Source organism: Carlito syrichta, unplaced genomic scaffold, assembly GCF_000164805.1.
Source record: "Carlito syrichta isolate Samal-C Ts95f unplaced genomic scaffold, Tarsius_syrichta-2.0.1 Scaffold315756, whole genome shotgun sequence".
NCBI classification, from domain to species: domain Eukaryota; kingdom Metazoa; phylum Chordata; class Mammalia; order Primates; family Tarsiidae; genus Carlito; species Carlito syrichta.
Window position 1 is genome coordinate 197,025 of NW_007259852.1, and position 22,019 is coordinate 219,043.

The 22,019-nt window shown below is 41.8% G+C and overlaps 1 protein-coding gene across 1 annotated transcript in view; it reads left to right on the forward strand.

Annotated features, from left to right (window-relative positions):
- COLEC10 (collectin subfamily member 10) overlaps window positions 1–18,902 on the forward strand; it is a 36,174-nt gene extending 17,272 nt beyond the window's left edge. Inside the window, exons 2-6 of the mRNA XM_008073213.2 lie at window positions 2,088–2,159; window positions 4,340–4,411; window positions 14,347–14,400; window positions 16,066–16,161; window positions 18,511–18,902. Of these exons, the coding sequence (XP_008071404.1) occupies window positions 2,088–2,159; window positions 4,340–4,411; window positions 14,347–14,400; window positions 16,066–16,161; window positions 18,511–18,902 (686 nt within the window). The remainder of the gene's footprint in view (window positions 1–2,087; window positions 2,160–4,339; window positions 4,412–14,346; window positions 14,401–16,065; window positions 16,162–18,510) is intronic.
- Window positions 18,903–22,019: the final 3,117 nt, after the last annotated feature.

The following is a 22,019-nucleotide window of genomic DNA, read 5'->3' on the forward strand; positions in this document are numbered from 1 at the left end:
GCTTTTTTTCTTTTGCCACTATCTTTCTTGATTAACAGGAACAAGAAGTGCCAAATTCTCTAAAATCTGCCATCTGCTAAGAGCCACAGATGCCTAGGTCGAAAGGGACAACTATATACTGTTAGGGATCCAGAGGGACAGAGAAAAACATGTGGCTCGATCCTCATTTGGTCACTAACATGCTCTGTGACAATAGATGAGCAACCAAGTAGAGTCTCATTTTTTTCATTCATATAATGGAGTGACAATAGTTTCTGCCCCCTAGAATTGCTATGATGACTGCATGTCAGTTCCTTAACCGGCTGGGCACACATGATAATTGCTCAATAGATAGCCACTGTTAACTTTAGCTGAGAAAATGCCATCTAGTCCACCCACTTCCCCTCTGGCCACAGAAATCACCCGTGCATTCTTTTTTCAAAAGCCTTCGAGGAGGTGTCTATAGCTTCTCTGTGAAGCATTTCAATGCCCGACCAATCTCTCAGCCTGAAATGCAACTCTTCCACACAGTGCTGGTGCCTTCATGTAAAGTTTCAACATTCTAGGCTCAGAAGGAAGGAGGGAGGGAGGGAGAGAGGGAGGGGAGGGAGGAAGGGGAAGGAGGGAAGGAAGGAGGGAGGGAAGCAGGGAGGGAGGGAATTTCTGGCCATGTTTTGTTCTGGATAAATCCATGAGCATCACAACTTTCTCTCGCCCAAACTGTTTTTCTTTTCTCCCTCTTTATTTTATTTTAAAGGTGTGGGGTTCAAGTCAGGCTTAGGTACATAAGTGGTCTACTTGCAGGTGAAGTTTGGGCCTCCCACTGGTCCTAACTTCTCCTGGTTTAGGATCAGGTACGCTTAGTGATGTTATGTGCCCCTCCCTCCCCTGGCAGTGCCCCACTGCTATTGATACCTCTCTTGTAGTATTGTGATAAATGTTTAGGACGCACTTATGAGTGAGAACATGTGGTACTCGGTTCTTTGTTTCTGTGATAGATCTCTGAGTATGACAGGCTCTAAATCTACCCAAGTTGCTGCAAAATTCATAATTTTGTCCTTTTTTACAGTTGCCCAAACTGTGTAATTAGAGGTCTTTGTTTCTTCTTCTTCCCTGGGTGGTGAACAGGACTTTCTCATGCTGTGAGATGGCCATATAATAGTATAGGTATCTGGTCATGACATCATGTGTGTCAGCTTTGTTTTCAAACTACATTCACACGCTCACCTTATTGATCCTAAACAACCAGGCAGGTAGGAGAGCCGATCCTATCTCCCGTCAAGAATGAGGGAACCGCAGCAGGAAGGTCTAATAGTAGCCACCATGCTGAGCACCAATGGTGCCCCTGTCTTCTGGGTATGTTATCCTATGTGAACTTCTCAAAAGCCCACTCTGGCAGGTGATGTTGGTTCAGTTTTCAGGAGAGAAAAGTAAGACAGAGAGAGGAATGTTGTGTATTCAGGTTTCTCCAGAGAGTGAACAGCAGAGCTGAGACTCAAGTCTAAATCCATCTTGGTCCAAAGCCAGTAAGCTAAACTCTGGCCTTTAGGGCATGTTCAGCCATCAGTGACGACACAATACTAAATCTAGGACTCCTGATTCCCAATCCGAGTCGTCATTCACTAACCGTTCATCCTGTCCTTCTTGATGGCACAAGGCGTTGGAGCCACAACCCCCTGTGACTCCCCCAGGGCTGAGCACACAGAGTGTGGTGTCACTGTGCTTGTCCCCAGTCTCCCACCTTTGCTTTCCAGTCCGTACCCACAACCATGGGGCTCCCATACATGCAGTTAGACATACATATATACATTTTATCTATATCATACATCCAGAATTTGCCAGATTCTACAGCAAGAGTAAGGATTTACTCTTGTCAGGCCAGACCAGCTTCCCACGGACTCAACAGCAAGGATGTTTCTTCAAACATGGAGTTGGATATGGAAGAATAAAATAGTGAAAGATAAAATAACTGGGCGTTTCTCCCTTGTCCTTCTCACTGTCCAGTTGCTTGGACCTGTCGCACTTACAGCTGAGCAAGGGCAGGTTCTGGTCACACTCACTGGGGTGACGACTGTGCCCACTCCACTCTCTTGTTTTCTGTTCCACAGGCGATGATGGTGTGAAGGGCGACCTGGGGGACGAGGGGAAGCACGGCAAAGTGGGCCGCTCGGGGCCAAAAGGTAAGTATAAGGTGTGGTGCCGACAGTTGCACCGGGGCTTGACTGGAGCCCCAGCCCCTGCCCTGGCAATTGGCATTATCATAACACCCTCTGCCCTGAGATGTGTGGGCCATGCTCCACCCATGAACAGACTCCCCATCCGAAACTCACATGAGGTGGCCTGTCAGCAGGACCCCAACACAATCTCTGGGGTGGGTACCCCGGGGCCTTGGGAAACTCTGTCTCTGGGGATATTCAGGAAGCTTGGAGCTATGGAAACACAGCCGTGCTGAGGCTGCATCGCCCTCAGAGGCCATAGCTAGACTACATGCTGTGGTTGGCCTGGAGTTTGAGGAGGAGGATGACAAGAAGCACAGAGGATGACTGATCCGCGAATGCAACCACCCTTCCTAAGACTTCTCTTTATCTTGAATTCCCCTTTTTACACAAAAGTGTGTCCCTGTGGGGCAAGTGGCTGGGCCTTGGAGGTGTGGGACCAAGATGATGAGAACGCAGGAGGTCATATGGAGAGGTTTCCATTCATACGCCAGAGTGAGCCTGAGCGGAGCAAGGCTTGGGGGCTGGGAGGTCTTCATACCTTCCTAACATCTGGAATGTTCCCTGTCTGTGCCATCTTGACCACTCACTTTTAAATCTGAAGTGATTTAAAAGAACAGTCCCTAACCTTTTTGGCATCAGGGACTGGTTTTCACGGACTGGGGGTGGGGGTGGATTCAGGATGATTCAAGCGTATAACATTTATTATGCATTCTATTTCTATTATTACTTTGTAATGTAAATGAAATAATTATATAGCTCACTATAAAAAAAAGAGGCACGAATAGAAGTAGTAAATAAAATAATAGGTGGACCATGCGTAGACAAAAGTAAGTGTTGGATTCTGACATAGAGCCTGCCACCAGATGCAGCTGTACAATTGAACTACGTCAACTCACTTGCCACTCGCTGATAGGGTTTTGATATGTCTGCAAGCATTTTATTTATTATAGTCTCTGTGCAGTCAAACCTCACTGCTAATGTTCATCTGCATTTGCAGTTACTCCCCAGCACTAGCATCAATACTTCAGCTCCGCTTCAGACCATTGGGTATTGATTGGATTCTCATAGGGAGCATACAATCCAGTTCCCTTGCCTGCACAGTCCACAATAGGACTGTGAGAATCTAGCTGCTGCTGATCTGATGGGAGCCAGAGCTCAGGCAGTAATGCGAGCAATGGGGATTGGCTGTAAATACAGATGAAGCTTTGTTCATTTGCCTGCTGCTCACCTCCTGCTGTGCGTCCTAGGTCCTAACAGGTCATGGATTGGTATTGGTTTAAGGCCGGGGCACTGGGGACCCCTGATTTAAAGGGAAGAAAGACTCACAGACCCTGGAGACCTCAATTTGAAAAATGCTGATTTAAATTTTTGTTTTTTGAGTCGGAGTCTCACTCTGTTGCCTAGGCTGTAGTCAAGTGGCACAATCACAGCTCACTGCAGCCTAGATCTCCTGAGCTCAGTCTCCCAAGTGGCTGGGACTACCAGTGTGCATCACCATGCCCGGCTAATTGAAAAATACTGATTTAAACAAAACTATAAAATAAGTGTGAGCTGCAAAATTATTTCTACAAAAATAAACCTTTATTATTAGCAAAGTTGTTTTTAGATTTTCATAAAATAATAATAATTTTGGAAGAACTCAGTGATTCTGGATCCTAGTTTTTGGAGAATGCCTCAGCAGGACATCCCTGATGTCTGACCACTAGGTTTCATGATGACACCTTCCCTAGCCTGCTGTAAAGTGACTGAGCTTGTCAAAGCTTGTTTTAAAAAGAGAGAAAATAGGACCTCAGAGAGAAGCCTCACTGTATCTTGAGAAGAGCAGAACCAGGAGAGCATATGCAAAAGCTTCCATGAGTCCTTGTCTAGCCTTGGTGTTGAGTGCACTTTGATCATCCTGGAAATACTGCACCAGGAAGCATTTAATGTCACTTACACAGGATAGTCATACTTGTCCACATTTTAATTTTAATACATATATTAAAACTGTTGAAATGGACAGTATAGCACAAGATATATGTCAGATATCACAAGTAGAAGAGTTTACTGTTTGGTGTTTATTTCAAGGGAATATCACATTAACCACGTCTTTCAAGAGAAGATAAAACCTCATGGCATAAAGATGGTATGTTTCCTTATAGGAATTAAAGGACAACTGGGGGATGCTGGAGACCAGGGCAACATTGGAAAGACTGGGCCCATTGGCAAGAAGGGTGAGTTACATTTGACTCTTCTCTAGTAGCAATTGAAAGTAAATTAACATATGTTTAACATATGTTTAAGGTTTTGCATCATGAAAATAATCCCGTTCCTTTCTTTTGAGATATGAATCATCTGTCTTCACAGCTTGGCTTTTCTTCCATGCATGAGCAATGTACCTTATGGCTCAGGAAAAGCAAGGCCTTGAGCAAAACAAAACAAGATTTCAGGAACAGAGTCAGGCATCAAGCTCTGGCAGTTTCTGCATTGAATTACTCTGGGAATCTACTGGTTGGTTACAAATCCTAGATATAATTAAAATGATATATGATTATTCATCAAACACAAAACACAAGAGGGCAGTATAACTTTCTTTCTTAATATGAGAGCAGTAACTAAAGCGTCTGCACCTGTGACCTATGACCAGGATGGGAACTCAAAGGATATGTGTGTATACCCAGTCATGCCCTGTTCTTGTGTCATCACAGCCTCAACATTATGACGTCGAGGCAGTCTTAGCTGCATCATCTGAGTACCCCTTTCCTCTCCTTCGCTTACAAGGTCCCAGTGGGAACAGCTTCTAACCCCTCCTAAGATTCAATAATTCATGCAGGCGTTGTCCCACTTAGTTTAGAGAGTAAAAAGCTGAATGAATTACAATTTTCTTGCAAGGGACTCCTGGCCTGTTCAGGAAGATAGGACTTTCTCAAAAAGTTGTGGTACTGAATTAACATGACTACCCCAGGAACCCTACAGGAAAGGAAGGCAAATAGACAGGAGAAAGGACAGACCTGAGCCCTGAAGAGCAGTAACATTATGGGGGGCTGCAAGAGATGCTTGTGCTAGGGTCAGGTCAGGGAGCCCAGTGCGTGAGTGACATCACTTCTGCACCTGGTGTCCCTCCATCTTTTCTTTTCTTTTTTTTAATTTTTATTTTAAAATTGTGGGGAACAATTCAGGGTTAGGTATACAAATATGCATTGTGCAGGTACCCTTGTTGATGAGGTGTGTCCCCCTTCCCCAGGCAGATATCAACTACTGTTAATCCCACCTCCCTTCCCCTCCCTGCCCCCCCATAATTTCATGCCACTGTCAATCCTTTTCTTACAGTATTATGGTAGTTGTTCAAGGTCCACTTATGAGTAATAATATGTGATACTCAGATCTTTGTTTCTGTGAAAGGTCACTCAGTATTATAAATTCCAATCCCATCCAGATTGCTGTGAAGTTCATGATTTTGTTCTTCTTTATGGCTGCATGATATTCCATTGTGTATGTGTACCACATTTTTTAAAATCCAGTACTATTTTGATGGACAGCATGGTTGGTTCCATGTTGCCACCATCAATAACTCAAAAAATAACAGATGCTAGAGGGGATGTGGCCAAAGGGGAACACTTCTACAATGTTGATGGGAGTGTAAACTAATACAGCCTCTGTGGCAATCTGGTGATTCCTTAAAGTTCTAAAAATCGACTTTCCATATGACCCCTACTGGGAATATACCTGGAAGAACTCAAATCACTCTATAAAAAAAGATACCTGCACACATATGTTTATCGCAGCATTGTTCTCTGTCTTTTCATAAGTGCTTGAGTGACTGTGTAATGGCACCCACAACTTCCTGTCCAGCAGGACATCTTGCAGGGCTGATGGATGGGCTGGGTGGAGGCCATGGCCTCCTCTGGTCCTCTCTCCCACTCTTCCAGCTCTTTCCTGGGAGGACTTCTTACACTCAAGGCCAGGATGAAGGACAGTCCAACTGAGAAGAAATAGCGATGGACTTTTCTGACTCCAAAGCTTGTCTTACACACTCACCTGTGGCAGAAACCCTCACCACTTGGGGACAGCCTCATGGGCCAATCATGGGTCACAAATCCTGCTGAGTGTGTCTGTGGTGACTTCACCATGAAGCATCCTCATGTTTTTGGGTCCTTCCCAGACCCTGACAGAAGCCTCAGCAATGAGTATACATGGCCGCATATCTCAGTAAAATTTGTAAAGATAGATTAACCTCAACTGGCTAAAATAGTGCTTTCCAACATTTTCAAAAATGAATGCCCCGCCCCCCCAGCAAGGCTTTTCAGCTAACTGCCTTTCCTATGGTATGTTAACACTAACCAGGGATTGTATATCTGTTTACGTATTGTGTACATATTTGTACTTTATGTATTTATGTATTTGTACAATTTTTCATCCCAATAGAGCTTTATAATTGGTGCTTGTTAGATTATCATTTAAAGTAACATTTTTGGAAGAACTCAGTGATTTCTGATTACAGTTTTTTGCATGTCATCAGTGGGACTATCCCTGGTATTTCTTTGGTCTCCTAGCCTTATGACAACTCCTTCCTTGCCTTGTATAAGGCAGGGCATCTTTTGCATCCTTGCGTGCTATGCCTCGCTGTGCATGCCTGGGTCAGGACCGCTCTCTTCCTCTCCAGCTTCCCTCACTAGTCCTCTCCTTCATCAGTGGTTTTGAAATGGATGGGAGGATCCTGGGGGCTCTCTGAGAGGAGCTGGAGTGGGAAAACATTTAGCCTGGAGTCCATGAGATATGTTTATGGAGCCTGAAGTTACTCCATGTGCAGCTAAGGTTTCGTTAGCAATTTCTAGGTAGGAACAGTGTCCAAGAACCCTCCTACCTCTCACTGTGTAGCCCAGCCAAGGTCATGCTGCCGGAGAGGTCAGGTTCTCACACCAATGGTCCTGGGGCATCCACATGAGAATGTGGGACTCTGATATCCACAGGGCCAGAACTAGTCTGTGGAAAATACTTCCAAATCTAACAAAAGCTTATGTATGGAAAAGACTTTTCAGTGATAAATTTGACAATAGTCTTAATTTATACATATCACCAATAAGAAGCTGTAAAGTTAAAATAAAATTTTGAGCTGGGCTCAGTGGCTCAGCCTGTAATCTCACGCATTTGGGAGACTGAGGTGAGTGGATTGCCTGAGCCTGAGGGTTCGAGACCCGCCTGGGCAGTGAGACCTCATCTCTACAATAAAATCAAAAAATTAGCTGAGTGTGGTAGCGCATGCCTATAATTCCAGCTACTCGAAAGGCTGAGGCGGAAGGTTCACCGGAGCCCAGCAGGTCAAGGCTACGGTGGCCAGGAATGGCCATTGCACTCCAGTCTGGGTGACAGAGTGAGACTCCAACTCAAAAAAATAAAATAAAATAAAAATAAAATAAAAATAAAATTATGACACCATTGCTTATAAAAATAAAACAGACTTCTGCCACAGGGCATGATGAATTTCCCTGCAATAGATTAATCTTTCTTCTAAGTATGACTAGCTGGGTTCAAAAAAAAATCAAATACATGTTTGGAGGCATAAGAGGGTTATCAAGATGAGTAGGACTTTAGGAGGAGAGGGGTATCATACTTGGCTAAGCTGTGCCTCCTTTACTACTTTTCCTTCCAAGTCATTCACTAGTTCAAAAGTGGGGCAGTCCTAAGAGGCTTGAGCAGAAAAATGCTCAAGTTGAATTGGCATTCAAGGCTTGCCAAAGAAGAGTGGCCTAGGAAAATGGCCCATATCTCCAGTTAGAACTCCAGTAATTCTGAGGAACATTTATTTAAACATGTATCTATTTATGTTTTTAAAAAATCTTAGCAAATTACAAATGGAAGGAAACATACTTATCTATCTAAAAAGGAATATCAACAACAAATATCTACTTAAAAATCGTATTCAATATTCAATGCTCCCTGAAACTGGAGATGACCAATTCCGATTGGTTAATTAGATTTGGAGATCACCAATTCAAATCATCATTATGCATGAGGTTCTAGCCAGAGATAAAAGGCAAGAAAAATAAGAACCATGGTCACTGAAAATTAAGGAATAAGAAGGTCATTATTTGCAGATGACATAATTGCACAACTAGAAAATATTTAAAAATTGACAAATAAGCTGTTTATATTGATAAGTTTTCTAGACAGCATAACATACTACAACCAATGTTGTTTCTATGTAGAAACAATTAAAAAATAAATTTAAAATATGCCATTTATAACAGTCAAAATGATCAAATAACTAGGAATAAATCTAAGAAAAGTTGTACAAGCCATCCACAGTAATCTTTACACAATGGCAATGAAAGAAATTAAAGAATATCAAAAAAAAAAGTAAAACTATATTCATGGATTGCAAGACTCAAAATTGTTAAGATGACAATTCTCCCCAAATTGACCTATAAATTCAATGTGATCTCAATCAAAATCCCAAGGGTGTTTTCTTTTTTGATTGACAAGTCAACATGAAATTTGTGTTTAAATGAAAAGGACCTAAAAAAACCCCAAGACAATCTTGAAAAATTGGGGGAAAAAAGCTAGAAGACTTAAATAATTGAATTTAAGAATTTGTTATAAAGCTAAGCCATTAAGATAGTGTTGATATTGTACCGAGGTAGACAGACTAATAGAAAGAAATACAGTCCAGAAACAAACGCCAGACTTGATTTATATAAGTTGATGTTATTTTGCAATAGAAATTATGAGCCTATCAATATGTAGTGATGGGTTAATTGGATAATAATTTTGACCCCATATTTAGCACTCAATCTAAAATTGCTGGGTTTTAGATCTAAATTTGCTGATAAATCTAAAATTGCAAGACACACATTTGAAACGTAAAGCAATAATGCTTCTAGAAGTTAATAAAGTCTATACTTTTGATACAACTTTTTAACAGTATATGAAAAGGACTAACCATGAAAGAAAAATAACAAATTGAACTCTGTCAAAATAAAGAATTTTCATTCATTAAAAGATACTTCTCAGGGAACAAAAAAGGAAACCACATTAGTATGTGCTGCATATGCATCCAATGAAGGACTTATGTTTAAAACATATAAGGGCATCATAGAAATCAATTTAAAAAAACGCTGATAACCCAAAAGAAAAACAGACACTTCACCAAAAAACAAAAACAAAAACAAAAAAACATTCAAATGAACAATAAATATATGGAAAAGTGCCAACTTCATCAGGTGATGTCAATTTGATTAAAATATGATAGCGCTGCACGCTCACTGAAGTGGTTAAAATCAAAATGACGGACAATATTTAGTGTTAGCAAGGATGTGGAATAACTGAAGCTCCCCTGCACTGCTTTACTGTGTAATGCAAATAAATACACTGTCTCGATATGCAGTAAAATGGATAAATATCATGGACATGGTATTGGGTAAAATAATCCAAAAAGAAAAAAACCCTATGTGCCAAATTATTCCATTTATAAAAAATTCAACAGCATGAAAAATGTATAGTGTGAAAATATACAAATGGTTATAAGTCAGGATGGTGACCCTTGGAAAAAAGGAAAGTGATGACCCAGATATGGCACAAGCGGGGCTTCCAAAGACTTAATTGTGGTGGTTACATAGGTATTTCACCCTGTGAAAAGGCACAAGCTGAGCCTTTATGTTGGCACACTTTTGTTTGTGTTTTATTTTAATAAGCTAAATTTAATAGAATAACTCTTGATGAACTGTGCTAGAGGAAAGACTGTCTTCTGACTCTATTATCCCTCTGTTGTCTCTTAAAGATGACACTATAAAGAATTTGTGGCCAAATAAAGAAGCAGTGAATGCAGCCGAACATGTGGCGCCAATAGTTGTGAAAAAAGAATTATTGAGGCACAAAAATCCATTCATTGTTTAAATGTTTTGGTGAATTTTGTAATGTGGTGCTTATTTACTTTTAAAGTTTAGTAATTTGTTTTTATTTATTTCCTTATGATAAATATTCACTTTTACAACTACTTTTCCATTTGCAATTTTGTATTTTTTTAAAGAGGGCCCTTCCTATTGTATAAACTTTAGATAAAACGCATCATGGATCTGATCTTACCTTTATCAACTTCATTTAACCACTAATAAAAGGCATGGAAAAGTACAGCCAGAAAGTGGGATGTTGGCTTCAAGATTTCTGAGATACAGCCATGTTGATGGGGTGGAGATCCCACATAATCAACTGGGGTGGCAGGGGTGGAGGAGGATGGAGAATCACCGCCATGAACAAGTCCAGTGGAAGAACTGCACCTTTCAATGAGTCCTTCCTGAATTTGCACTTCCTTGGTTTACCCATGTCAAGTCTAAATGAGACTCCAACTAGAAGAGTTAGAATGATCTTGAGCCAGGTCTTAAAATAAGTCCACATGATGGAGAGTGGTAGGAAGGCTCAAGAATTCTTAGTTTCCCTAGATGAGACCTTCCCAATACACAAGGTACTGGGATTGACCACTAAAAAAAAAAGAATTCTTAGTATAACTGACTAAGCCTCAAAGTGGATGAACTTCCAGAAATGCTGAAAAAGCAACAGTCTAGAAAATAATAGGGTTAACCAACCCTGTTTCTTTCCTGCCAATTCCTCCTCCCAAGGCTCGGCACAGCACCTGGTGCGGCCTCTATTCCTGACTCTGTCGAGGTAGACTAGCTTGAGTGTTTTCCCCTAGAACTTCTAGGGGGAACAAATGAATGAAAGATTGACTAGGTTTGTTTAAATAAGTGTAAGCTTTATGGGGGATACTGTTGTTTAATCACTTTATCCCAATGCGTATTGCTGACACTTTCTAGGTGGTTGTTGCATTAAGAATGAAAAAAATGAATGATAAAACATTATTACCTACAGTGTGGCTCTTTTTACTACTCGTTGTTTCTGTAAGTTCCATGTCCCTAAATATAGATTTCCACCATTGGCTACTAAAATTTCCTTCTCCTCCAGAAATATGCAATCAAAATTAATGAGCATGTCTTGGAATTTTTTTTAAAAAGGAGGGGCAGTGTTCTAACTCACTTGGGTTAATTTCGTTTTTAATGTGTACTTTGAAATTTATTGTCTTCACTTTTATGATGGCCCTTCTATAGGTTTTTACTGACTTAGATTAATCTCAACTTTCTAGGTTGACCTTAATGTTGTCACTTGCATGAATGGGATAGTTCTCTGGATGCCAATATTTCATTTGAGGAATAAAAAATAGGGATGATTTAGTATAGGTAAACTTCATCTCATAGCAAAATAAATGTTTTTCATTTAAGGTCAATAATCCTTTTACACTGAAAGCATTATGATGTTTTTCTTGTTTGAGTGTGACTTCTAATTCTTCAACTTTTAGACAGTTATTACAGACATGCTTCACTCATCAGCCAAAATCAGTTTTTGTGGATGGCTTTGAGACATTATTCATTGGGGGAAAATAGGTATTCTAAGCCCCAACCTCCTGTGAACTGGCTGAGTGCTTGGCCTGTGTTCTTTTCCTGTCTCTCAAACTTAGGAAGCAGATGCTAACATCTGGTGGGCACCCTCTGTGGGTCCTGTCCAGTGCTCATCCCCTTGTAAGGGAATATTCCTCACCTAGTTTATTCTCCTTCGTGATCTTATAATTTTAGATTCTACTATTTCTGCTTGTAAATGAAGACATGGAGACTTAAAGAAATTAAGTAACCTGTCTGCATGTAACTAGTAAATACAGGGTCAGGGACAAAAGTGGTTTTTTTTCGGATTCCATGGTCTTTCACTTCTTTGGTGCTCCCGTCTGTTGCAGAGGGAAGGAGCTCATGTCACAATACAGGAAAGTAGTCACAGTATTTATATCTTCTCAGAAAAAGAGCCACATGCCAATCCAAGAAACTTTTTCCCACATTGTTAAGATATGCCAAGGTTCCTGCCTCCCCAACGCCGCCTCTGTCCTGATGCGCAGCAGTCTTTTCCTCGTGAGCACCCTTCTGCTTTGCATCCATTTCACTGAGCTGGTACGTGACAGTGTCCTGTCTCCATGTCTTCTGTTGTGTACTTAGCTTTCCTTGAAAACCCACAGTCTCCCCAAGCACTCTGTTGACCCTTTTTTACGACCATTGCAGGACTTAGCCCAGAACCGAGGTCACAGCAGTTCTGGAGAGAGCGTGCAATCTATGTTGAAGTAAAAGGGATTCATATGCAAAGAAAATCCAGTCTTTTAAACAATCAAAATATTACACTTGTAGTCATACCACCTTTTAAGTCCATGCTGTTTTGAGTGGTGAAAAGAACTGCTATTTTTTAAATTTTTGATGACATTTTCCAAACACTTTTGCTTTTCTTCATTCAATCATTGGTTCGTGCCTTTGAAAGGACTGTGAACTAGGAGTCAGAAACGATTGGGTTTACCATTGCTGCCACTTCATCTCTGGATGACCTCGAGTAAGTTGTTTTGCATCTCTAAACCACAGTTTCCTCAGCTGTGGAATAGAGAGTGATAACACGTTGCTCACCCATTTACTAGGACCACACGTGTAAGTGTCCAGAACAACACTTGACAATGGTAGATATATGTTCATGCTCTTGAATGAGTTGTCTCCAAAATCTACTCGAATCTTTTTCAACTTGCACACAAAGGAATGAGGTGTTTCAGGCTACAGCTAGGTGTGAGCGGGTGGGTCTTGCTGGGCAGGTGCCTGGAGTGTGCCTGTACATTTTCCCGCCGGTGCCCTAACTACAGGTTGTCCTGACCTACTCCGTTTTCAGCTGCTGCAGCTTCTCTAGCCCAGCTTGGGTGAAGGCCTTCCTTGGCCTTCCAGGGAGACACTGTCACCTCCAGCTCCCATTCAAAGTGTGTCATCTCTTTTCAATGTCTCTCACATCAATCATATTGTATTGTCATCAAGTTCACCGTTGTCTTGTTTATCCAAGTCCAAGCTCCAAGGCCTCTTCCTGCTCACATGAACTGCACATTGGATGTAAAGGACTCCTCTTCTGTCTGATGAGTGTGCAGGTGTCTAGTCTCATGCTAAAGAAAGGTGTCAACATGGGTTGCTTTAGAAAGATTTAGCAAATCCTTGGGGCCCTGGCAGAGCCTCCTTCTTCTGGATGACAACAGCCATTATGCAAAGGCCTTTTAAGAAGAACACTGAGCAAAGCAGATGGTAACAAGGAGGACTGATGGGCGTCTTTGGGGGCACAGCATGGGACACCCTGCAGATGACTCCACATGTCCCTGATGCTAGAGGAGGTGAGGCCAGGTTGGCCCTCAACTCATGCCCATTCCCTTCTGCATTGTCCTCTTGGATCTTATGGCCAATTTCTATGAGACTCAGCTCCATACCTCAGGGGGCCCTCATCCTGTGTCCATCTCTCCTGATTTCTTCTTTCCCCAGATGATCACTGAAGCATAAAGTCTACTCTACTTCTATAAGAGTCTTCTCTTTTGACTCTCAAGAACATCAGCCAAACACTTATTCTTGCAAATCCAAAGCTTTTGCTTTCATTTTTGCATCTGATGTGGGCTTCAAGAGCTTATTTTGAAGTTGAAAAAAAATCACATTATTTTCTTTCTCTCTGCTTTAAAAATTCTGCTTCTTTGAGGATTATTTTGTTGATGGCTCTGACTGAGTGAGAAATGGTTAGATACAAATAAAGCAGAAAGGAAAATTGCCGAGGCTGATATTTCAGTGCATCTGATGTGACTTTGTATTGTAGATATGTACATACCTCATATCTCTTCTAAACACTAAATGCCTTCAAGTCAGAGGTTTCATCTTATCTCTTTGTACATCCTCTCAAAGCACCCAGCCTTTCATCTTTCTTAAATAGTAAACATTTGCTGAATTTAATTGAAAAAAAAACAATGCATATTTTTTTAAAATTCAGGGGCAAAGCCACATGGAATAACTTGGGTCATAATAAAGACACCACAGAGTGCGAAAAGATGTATTCAGATTTGAAAAATAACAGTGCTTTTAAAACTGAAATCATGCTGAGCGTTGCATTAACCTTGTTCAGAAGGCCATGTTATAAAAATGTGCCAGTGGGCTAGGCAACACTGATTCACATGTTCCTTCACATTTGCTGGAATTCTATGCTTGCTCTAAATAAATCAGGATTTACTCTAACTTTGAGTGTGAAATAATTTACCCTTTTCTTTCTTTCTTTCTTTTTGGTTTGCTGTTATTTTTTTCTTCAGGTGACAAAGGGGAAAAAGGTTTGCTTGGAGTTCCTGGAGAAAAAGGCAAAGCAGGTATGCCATACTCACTTTTCTTTTTGATCCATAGCATCCTTCCAAAAGTATTCATCTAAAAAGTAAGTATGTCTCAAATAAAAGCAAGTATTGTTCAGGGGCTTCCCCTGAGTTTCCTCAGGCTGGAAGGAAGGGGAAAAAGAAACTTTCCTCCCATTCCCTGTTGGCTTCTCAAGCCCTGGGAAGGGCTGATGTGTGTTTCACCCCTGCCTTGTACTGTGAGATACCAGTCCAGTTGTGGTCCTCCTGGCGAAGTGGAAACCTGGAAACAGGCCAGTGTGCCATGCCTCGCACACCACAAGCATTTCCACCAAGTCCTGGCTACAGAGTGTCTGATGGCCTGGCTTGCAGCAGAACGGAACCTGGTCATGGAACAGACATCTGTGACCAGAGCAGGTCTCCGAGTACTGATAGAGTGCACTTCAGTGCCACATGCAGGGAAAGGAAGTGGGTGTTTCTGAGTGATTCTGGGTGTTTCTATCCACAGGGGTGTAGTGAAGACAAAGTCTAAGGACTTTTCATGTGCCTTCTATTAGCTGTGGATGTGCATAAACATTGATTTTTTTTTTCCTTTGGCTAATAAAATCATTTTTATTTTTCACACTACCAAAGAGGAAAACAAATGGAAGTGTTTATATGAAACAGCTATCAAATAGAGAAGAAATCATTTGAATTTGATGTCATTTTCGTTATAATTTCTTCTCTGTCACAGCAATGTCTGTAGGTAGTTGAAAAGGTATGTGAGAAAGAAGGATGAATGACAAATTAAAGTTATGGTTAATCCACAAACTGACAACTGGTTCTTAAAATTGTAGACTGGCTGTGTTTAGAGGATCCTTGAAATACATAAGCTGTATTTTAAATGGGTAATTAAGACCAACATTTGAGGTAATCATGAGCAGTCTCTCCTGTTTCAAGAAGGCTGTATGAGCTAGTGAATAATACAGTAACAGAAGAGAGGGCTGCTTGGAAATTTGTTCTAAGAAAGCTATAAAAGTTGTGTTCTGAGACTGGGCAGACACAGTCTGTGTTCAACAAGAATGCCAAATGGTGCACTACGCATGTGGAGCAGTTTGTCATATTTATTATTTTTTTAAAAAACTAGTCTAAAATTGTTTTTTAACTCATTTGAAACAGCTAAAGTATTCTGAAATTCTAAAAATAGTGTAAATTGGAACCTTGTTTTATTTATTTGTTTGTTTAGTTTTATTTTTTTTTTCTTTTTGGAGTCGGTATCTCACTTTGTTGCCCAGCCTGGAGTGCAGAGGCACACTGGCAGTCACCACAGTCTTGACCTGCTGGGCTCAGGCAATTCTTCCCCTTCAGCCTTCCAAGTAGCTGGAACTACAGGTGCGTGTTACCACGCCCAGATAATTTTTTGATTTATTGTAGAGATGAGGTCTCACCAAGTTGCCCAGACTGGTCTTGAACCCGTGGGCTCAGGCAATCCTCTCACCTCCGCCTCCCAAAGTGCTGGGATTATAGGCGTGAACCACTGAGCCCAGCCAGAACCTTGTTTTAAATAAAAGGTTTAAAGTACAGTCATTCACAGAGAGACTAAGCCAGACTAGAGAATGGCAGTAAGTACTGGGTAGAGAACAAGTGTTTCCTCCGCCTGGTCTGTGTGTACTTCAACATGAATTCACAATTTTTGTCACTTAAAAGGTACTGTCTGTGATTGTGGAAGATACCGGAAAGTTGTTGGACAACTGGATATTAGTGTTGCTCGACTCAAGACATCTATGAAGTTTGTCAAGAATGGTTAGCACACTCTCTTCTGCTTTGTGCTGTGTACCTATTGATTCATCTCTTCCAACACTACAATTCTTTTTAAAAAATATATATTTTATTTTAAAGATGTGGAGTACAATTCAGGATTAGGTATACAAGTGGACATTGTGCAGGTAACGTTTGGGCCTCTCTTTGGTCCCCACTTTGCCTGGTTTGAGATCAGTTACCCTTATTAATGTTGTGTCCTCACCCCCATCTAGGCATTTTCCTGCTACTTCCAATCCCTTTCTTATTGTACTATGGTAAATGTTCAAGGTCTGCTTATGAGTGAGAACATATGGAACTCTGTTCTTTGTTTCTGTGATAGATCACGCAGTATTCTAGATTCTAAATCCATCCAAGTTGCTGTGAAGTCTATATGTTTGTCCTTTATGGCTGCATAATATTCCATCATGTATATGTACCACATTGTTTTTATTCAGTATAGTTTCAATGGACAGCACGGTTGGTTCCATGCTTTAGCTGTTGCGAGCCATACAATTCTAATACTCCTATCAGGAAATGACTTGGGTTTGGCAAAGGCTTGTTAAGACAGTGTCACCATTTAAAGGTCTCTCAGCATGCCAGTTGTCCACTCTGACCCAGGATACTTCAAGTCCACTACATAGACTCATATGCATGTGCATTGCTAAGGGCAGAATAGAGACTCTCCTCAGGAAGCAGAATTAGGAAAAGGAAGAGTTTTGCACATGGCACCATAAGAATAGAAAGAGACAGAGACAGCAAGGGCCAAGTAGAACCAGCATTTCAGAAAACAGAAATAATATAACAATAGCTACTCCCGAGTGAATGGGATAGTGCACATCCGCTAGCATTGTCTCACTGGGTTGTCATGACAATTGTTATGATGTGGATACTTGATTAAACTGAAGCCCAGCGGGACACTTGTCCTAGCAAGCAGTGGGGCAGGATTGGAGCACAAGTTTCTATGACTCCACTACCCACAAACAAGCCAGCATGAACATTATGTGTTCCTCTAAGTTGTGCAATTTCCCATAGTTGTCATTTTTTGGTGTCCCTTGTTCATTTTTGCATATTAGTTATAAGTAAAGCCCTTAAAGAGGAAAGGGTGTATATATTCTCTTCTGAGATGGTATAAGTGAGGGAACTATCATAGTTGCTGCAACAACTGGCTTCATTTAGTTACTCTCATTAGCTGTTACCCATCTATAGCTGTTATACATTGCTGGATGTACACAGATGCTGTCTTGTGTTCATCCTCATCTCGTGAGACTAGAAGGATAGGAAGTATCTGATATTAACTAGCCACCCTCATGGTCACTCTGGCTGTAGCCCCTGCTGAAGATTTTGTCTCTGATGACTTCAAATGTCATGAATAAACCAGACCCCAAAGGTAGGACAGAGAGCAATAACTCTTTACATTCTAGTGGGTATAGATTTCATTGTGAATTAAAGTTGTGGACCTAAAATGCCTGTGTAGATGCTCATGAAACCCAAGTCACACTTGTCATGTTAGGAGCGCAGGAAGATTGAGTCCCCAGTCCTGTCCTGAAGTTTACTCTTTCCTCTGTCACTGTCTCCTACTTGGAATGAAACAGGAACAACCTCAGCCCATGCATGTTCACAGCCCAGGAATATGGCCCAGTGGGCGAACATCTGCATTATTCCTATATCATGTTCATAAGCATTTACCATCCCCTGCAGTGTTCCAGTCCTGAGGCTGGAGGGTGTCAAAGGCATGGTTGTTGTCCTCAAGACACTCACAGTGGAGCAGGGGAGAAATACAGGCAACTGATCTAGAGTATGCTCAGCGTTGTGCAGGAGGATGTGTGCAGGGGAGGCATGGGCATGCCTCAGCACCTCCATGGTGTCCAGGGCCATGGGAGAGGCCTCTTACAGGGAAAAAAAATGTTTTCCCTGAGATCCAAAGAATGTAGAGAAGTTTGCCAGGCAGAGAAACAGTGAGAAGACGTTTTAGGCATGAAAGGCATGGAAGTGGGGGAGAGGGAGGGTCATGTGTGCAGCTGCATGCAGAGCTAGGGCATAAGCCACATGGGAAAAGACAGTGTGAGGGGGCCGATGGCTGTGCACACAGCACGGCTTTGTCATAAGAGCTCTGCTGGACAGCTGTGTGGGAAGTCGAGGAGGAAGAGAGGGAGGAACCTCTCCTGGTGGTAGAAGTTGTTTCCATTTGATAACTGGAAAGGGAGAGAAAAAAATTAAACTAGTGGCAACCTCCTAAGAGGCCCTGCAGGATAACTCCCAAGCATTGAATAAGAGTTTGAATCTGGAGACAGTCTGCTTGCGTTTTCTCCTCTCGAGTGAGATAATGACGCTCTTCTTCTCCTGCCTGCACAGTCATAGCCGGGATCAGGGAGACGGAAGAGAAATTCTACTACCTCGTGCAGGAGGAGAAGAGTTATAGGGAGTCCCTGACCCACTGCAGGATCCGGGGGGGCATGCTCGCCATGCCTAAGGACGCAGCGGCCAACACGCTCATTGCTGACTACGTGGCCCAGAGTGGCTTCTTCCGGGTGTTCATCGGAGTGAACGACCTGGAGCGTGAGGGCCAGTATGTGTTCACCGACCACACACCACTGCAGAACTACAGCAATTGGGGCGAGGGTGAGCCCAGTGACCCACACGGGCACGAGGACTGCGTGGAGATGCTGAGCTCAGGCCGATGGAATGACACTGAGTGTCAGCGCACTATGTACTTCATCTGTGAGTTTGTCAAGAAGAAAAAGTGACTCCCTGCAGGTGACATGTTCATCATTTTCATGGGGCTACCATGACAGCAATTTTTACCTGTCCTTGTCTAATTACTCTTTGTTCTGACTCAACACAAGTAGGAAAGACCAAACTGAGGCTAGGCATCTCCATTTCTGTGCTTTTTTGTGGTGTGTTTGACATTTTCATACAAGGTATATCACTAAACCACAGCTCTCCAAGATACACGGGTCCTGAGAAAGTTTTAATTACTAATTGTGCAGAAGGTGGTTGTTGATGTCTCTGATGAAATGTCTTGCTGGCTCTGCCACCCTTCCTTAGATCCCTAAACATTCTCTGTCTAGCCCAGTGGGTCATGGTCCAATTGGTTGATGATATTTAGGCTGGTTGGTGATGGTTGGTTAGACTGGTTGGTGATGTTTAGGCTGGTTGGCAATGGTTAGGCTAACCTACTATTGCCCGAAGTCAGACATACAGGAGGGTCTTGTGTGAGTAACATCAAGATCTTTGAACCCACAATGCCCATTTCTTTGACCAGCCATCCACCATGGCTTTGGTCATGCTTACAAGTCCCCTACTGGCACAGACCTAGGAATGCTTTGACCCAAGCCTCTATATCAGGAGCCTCCAGTCTTGCATCCTGTTTCAAACCATGTGGAGACATGGAGACCCTTTTGTGCTTCTGACCTTCAGCCTTCACTGTGAGCACCATGCAGGTGCCCAGAACCCTTCTTCAGGCCACACCTTCACCTTGGGCCCCTAGACAACAACTCTCTGGTGTAAAAAAAAAGGAGGAGTTCTAGGCACCAATTCCAAATAATATTATTTATGTTCTCTTGCTAAATCTTCCCCTGCTATTAGCATGACTCCATTTTTCTTTGTCTTAAGCTTACCTACATAAACTTCTCCCACCCCTGGGCATGTGAAATGAGGGAAAAGAATTGTGAAGTCATGAGAAAATTCATGAAGCATCCAAGTGCTGCCAACATCAAGTTTCTAGGCCCGTCCTCTTTGCCTCGTAAAACCACTCATGATGACGTTTCATGGGAGACCTTTGCTCTTCATAAAAGTATGTGGTCAAAATCCCACCAGACTTTCCTTTCTGATGTCACAGAAATCTTTCAGGCACAGGACTTGAAACATACCTGAGACTCACACTTTCAGAGTTGGTGAAGTTCTACCTTGAGCTGCAGATCAAACCTCAAAGCAGCTTTCACTTGGGATTTAAAAATAAGCAGTTCAAAGAAACTCTAGATTATCACCCTGTAAACTGCTGCTCTACTTATGTTTTGTGACATATGATTAGACTGTTTAAAATGCTGGCAAAATGCTTAATGAAATAAGAGAGACAGAGCAACAACATATGCTCACCTTAAACCATCTGTCCATGATTTCACCCATGAGTAACTGGTTATGAGACAGGATTTAATTCAGTTATTTCTGTGGGTTCAACAAGGGTCATAAACTCAGATCCTCTTGGGGCCAGACAGATGCCATAAGTAAATGGAGTGGAACAGGGGATCCAGGGTACTAAGCACGCTTGCCCTTTGAGCACCTCCTGTACCCTTGAGGTCCTCTCTTGCCACATGTTGATATGTCAAGAGATATCAGAAAGTTGGAAGCTTATAGACTATCTTCATAAATTAAATGTTGCCAATGAATCCTTTTTTAACTCAGATTTTAAGTCTTACAAAAGTCAGATAGCCAGAATGATGCTAGTTCCATTTTGTACCTCTGGAGATAAGTTCTGTAGGTTCTGGTCATATAGAAGGTTATTGGACACAATGCCATCAAAGTCAAGAAATCCCTTCCATTCCTTATTCAGTTCAGCTCCAATAACAGGAATGTGTTAAATGTTTGACATCTATCGGATTATTAAACTAGTTACTTGAATTCTTTTGAGGAGGTAGCACAGGATATTTTGAAGGCAGGGAAGTTTAATAAAAATTTTAAAGCCAGACAGCATCTCAGAGCCAGTACTAGTGGGTAGAATGCCAGCCAAGGTCATGAGGAATAACAACTTTTAACACCTACTGGAAGGAAAGAGGTAAGGAGGAGGGAGTAAAGACATAGCAAACAATGCCTGGGCAGCTCTTTGTGGGATCTGTGTTCTGATGTGTTCCAAGTTCCCAAAGTATGCATATGTATTGTGTGTACTGTAAGTGCTATTATTATTTACTATAAATGTCATAATAACAACAATGGTCCCCTCAATGACTCATCTCTGCAGCAATGCTTCCAAGAGAAGATACAGAACTTCAAACAATAGGATACAACCCCCAACCTTTCCTGGAAGAAATTTTGAAGACAGCACACACTTAATGCAAATCACTTAGAGACTCACATTTGTGATATAATTTGTGCTTTGTAAAATGCCTTCACAGGTTGGTATGGTGGCTCACACTTGTAGTCACAATGCTTTGGGAGTCCAAGGTGGAAGGATCACTTGAGCCTCAAAATTAGTCTGGACAACATAGTGGGACCCTATCTCTACAGAAAATAAAAAATTAGCTGAGTTTGGTGCTGCAAACCTGTAGTCCCAGCTATTTGGGAGGTCGAGACAGGAGAATCACTTGAGCCCAGGAGTTAGAGGCTGCGGTGAGCTATAGTGGTGCCACTGCACTCCAGCCGGGGTGACAGAATGCGATCTCGTCTCTAAAAAAAGAAAAAAATGCCTTTATGTATCATTTCTTACTGGATCTTGATGAACTCTGTGAAGAATGAAGGGCACACATTTTTACTGCCATTTTTCTGATGGTAATACTGAGGCCTAAGGAAGCTAGGTAGGAGAATGTTTTGAAGTGCTCAGCAGAGCACAGCTGGGTATGTTACACAGCAGAAAACTTAGCCACTATCCCAAACTTCATGTCCACCAGCCAGGCAAGTTACTCAAGCAGTAAACCAGGCTACTACCACCAGTTGGGCATGTTACACAGGTAGTACCTAGCCATAAGCACCAGCTCATGTCCTACCAACTACTTGTTGAAAAGAAATACACCATATTTTAAGATACTTTTTAAAAAATCACCCATGTGAACATATATATCACATATATACTACATATGCAACATATATGCTCCATACACGGCATAAATAGCTATACACTAAGTGTGTGTGCTTGTGTATGTGTATACACA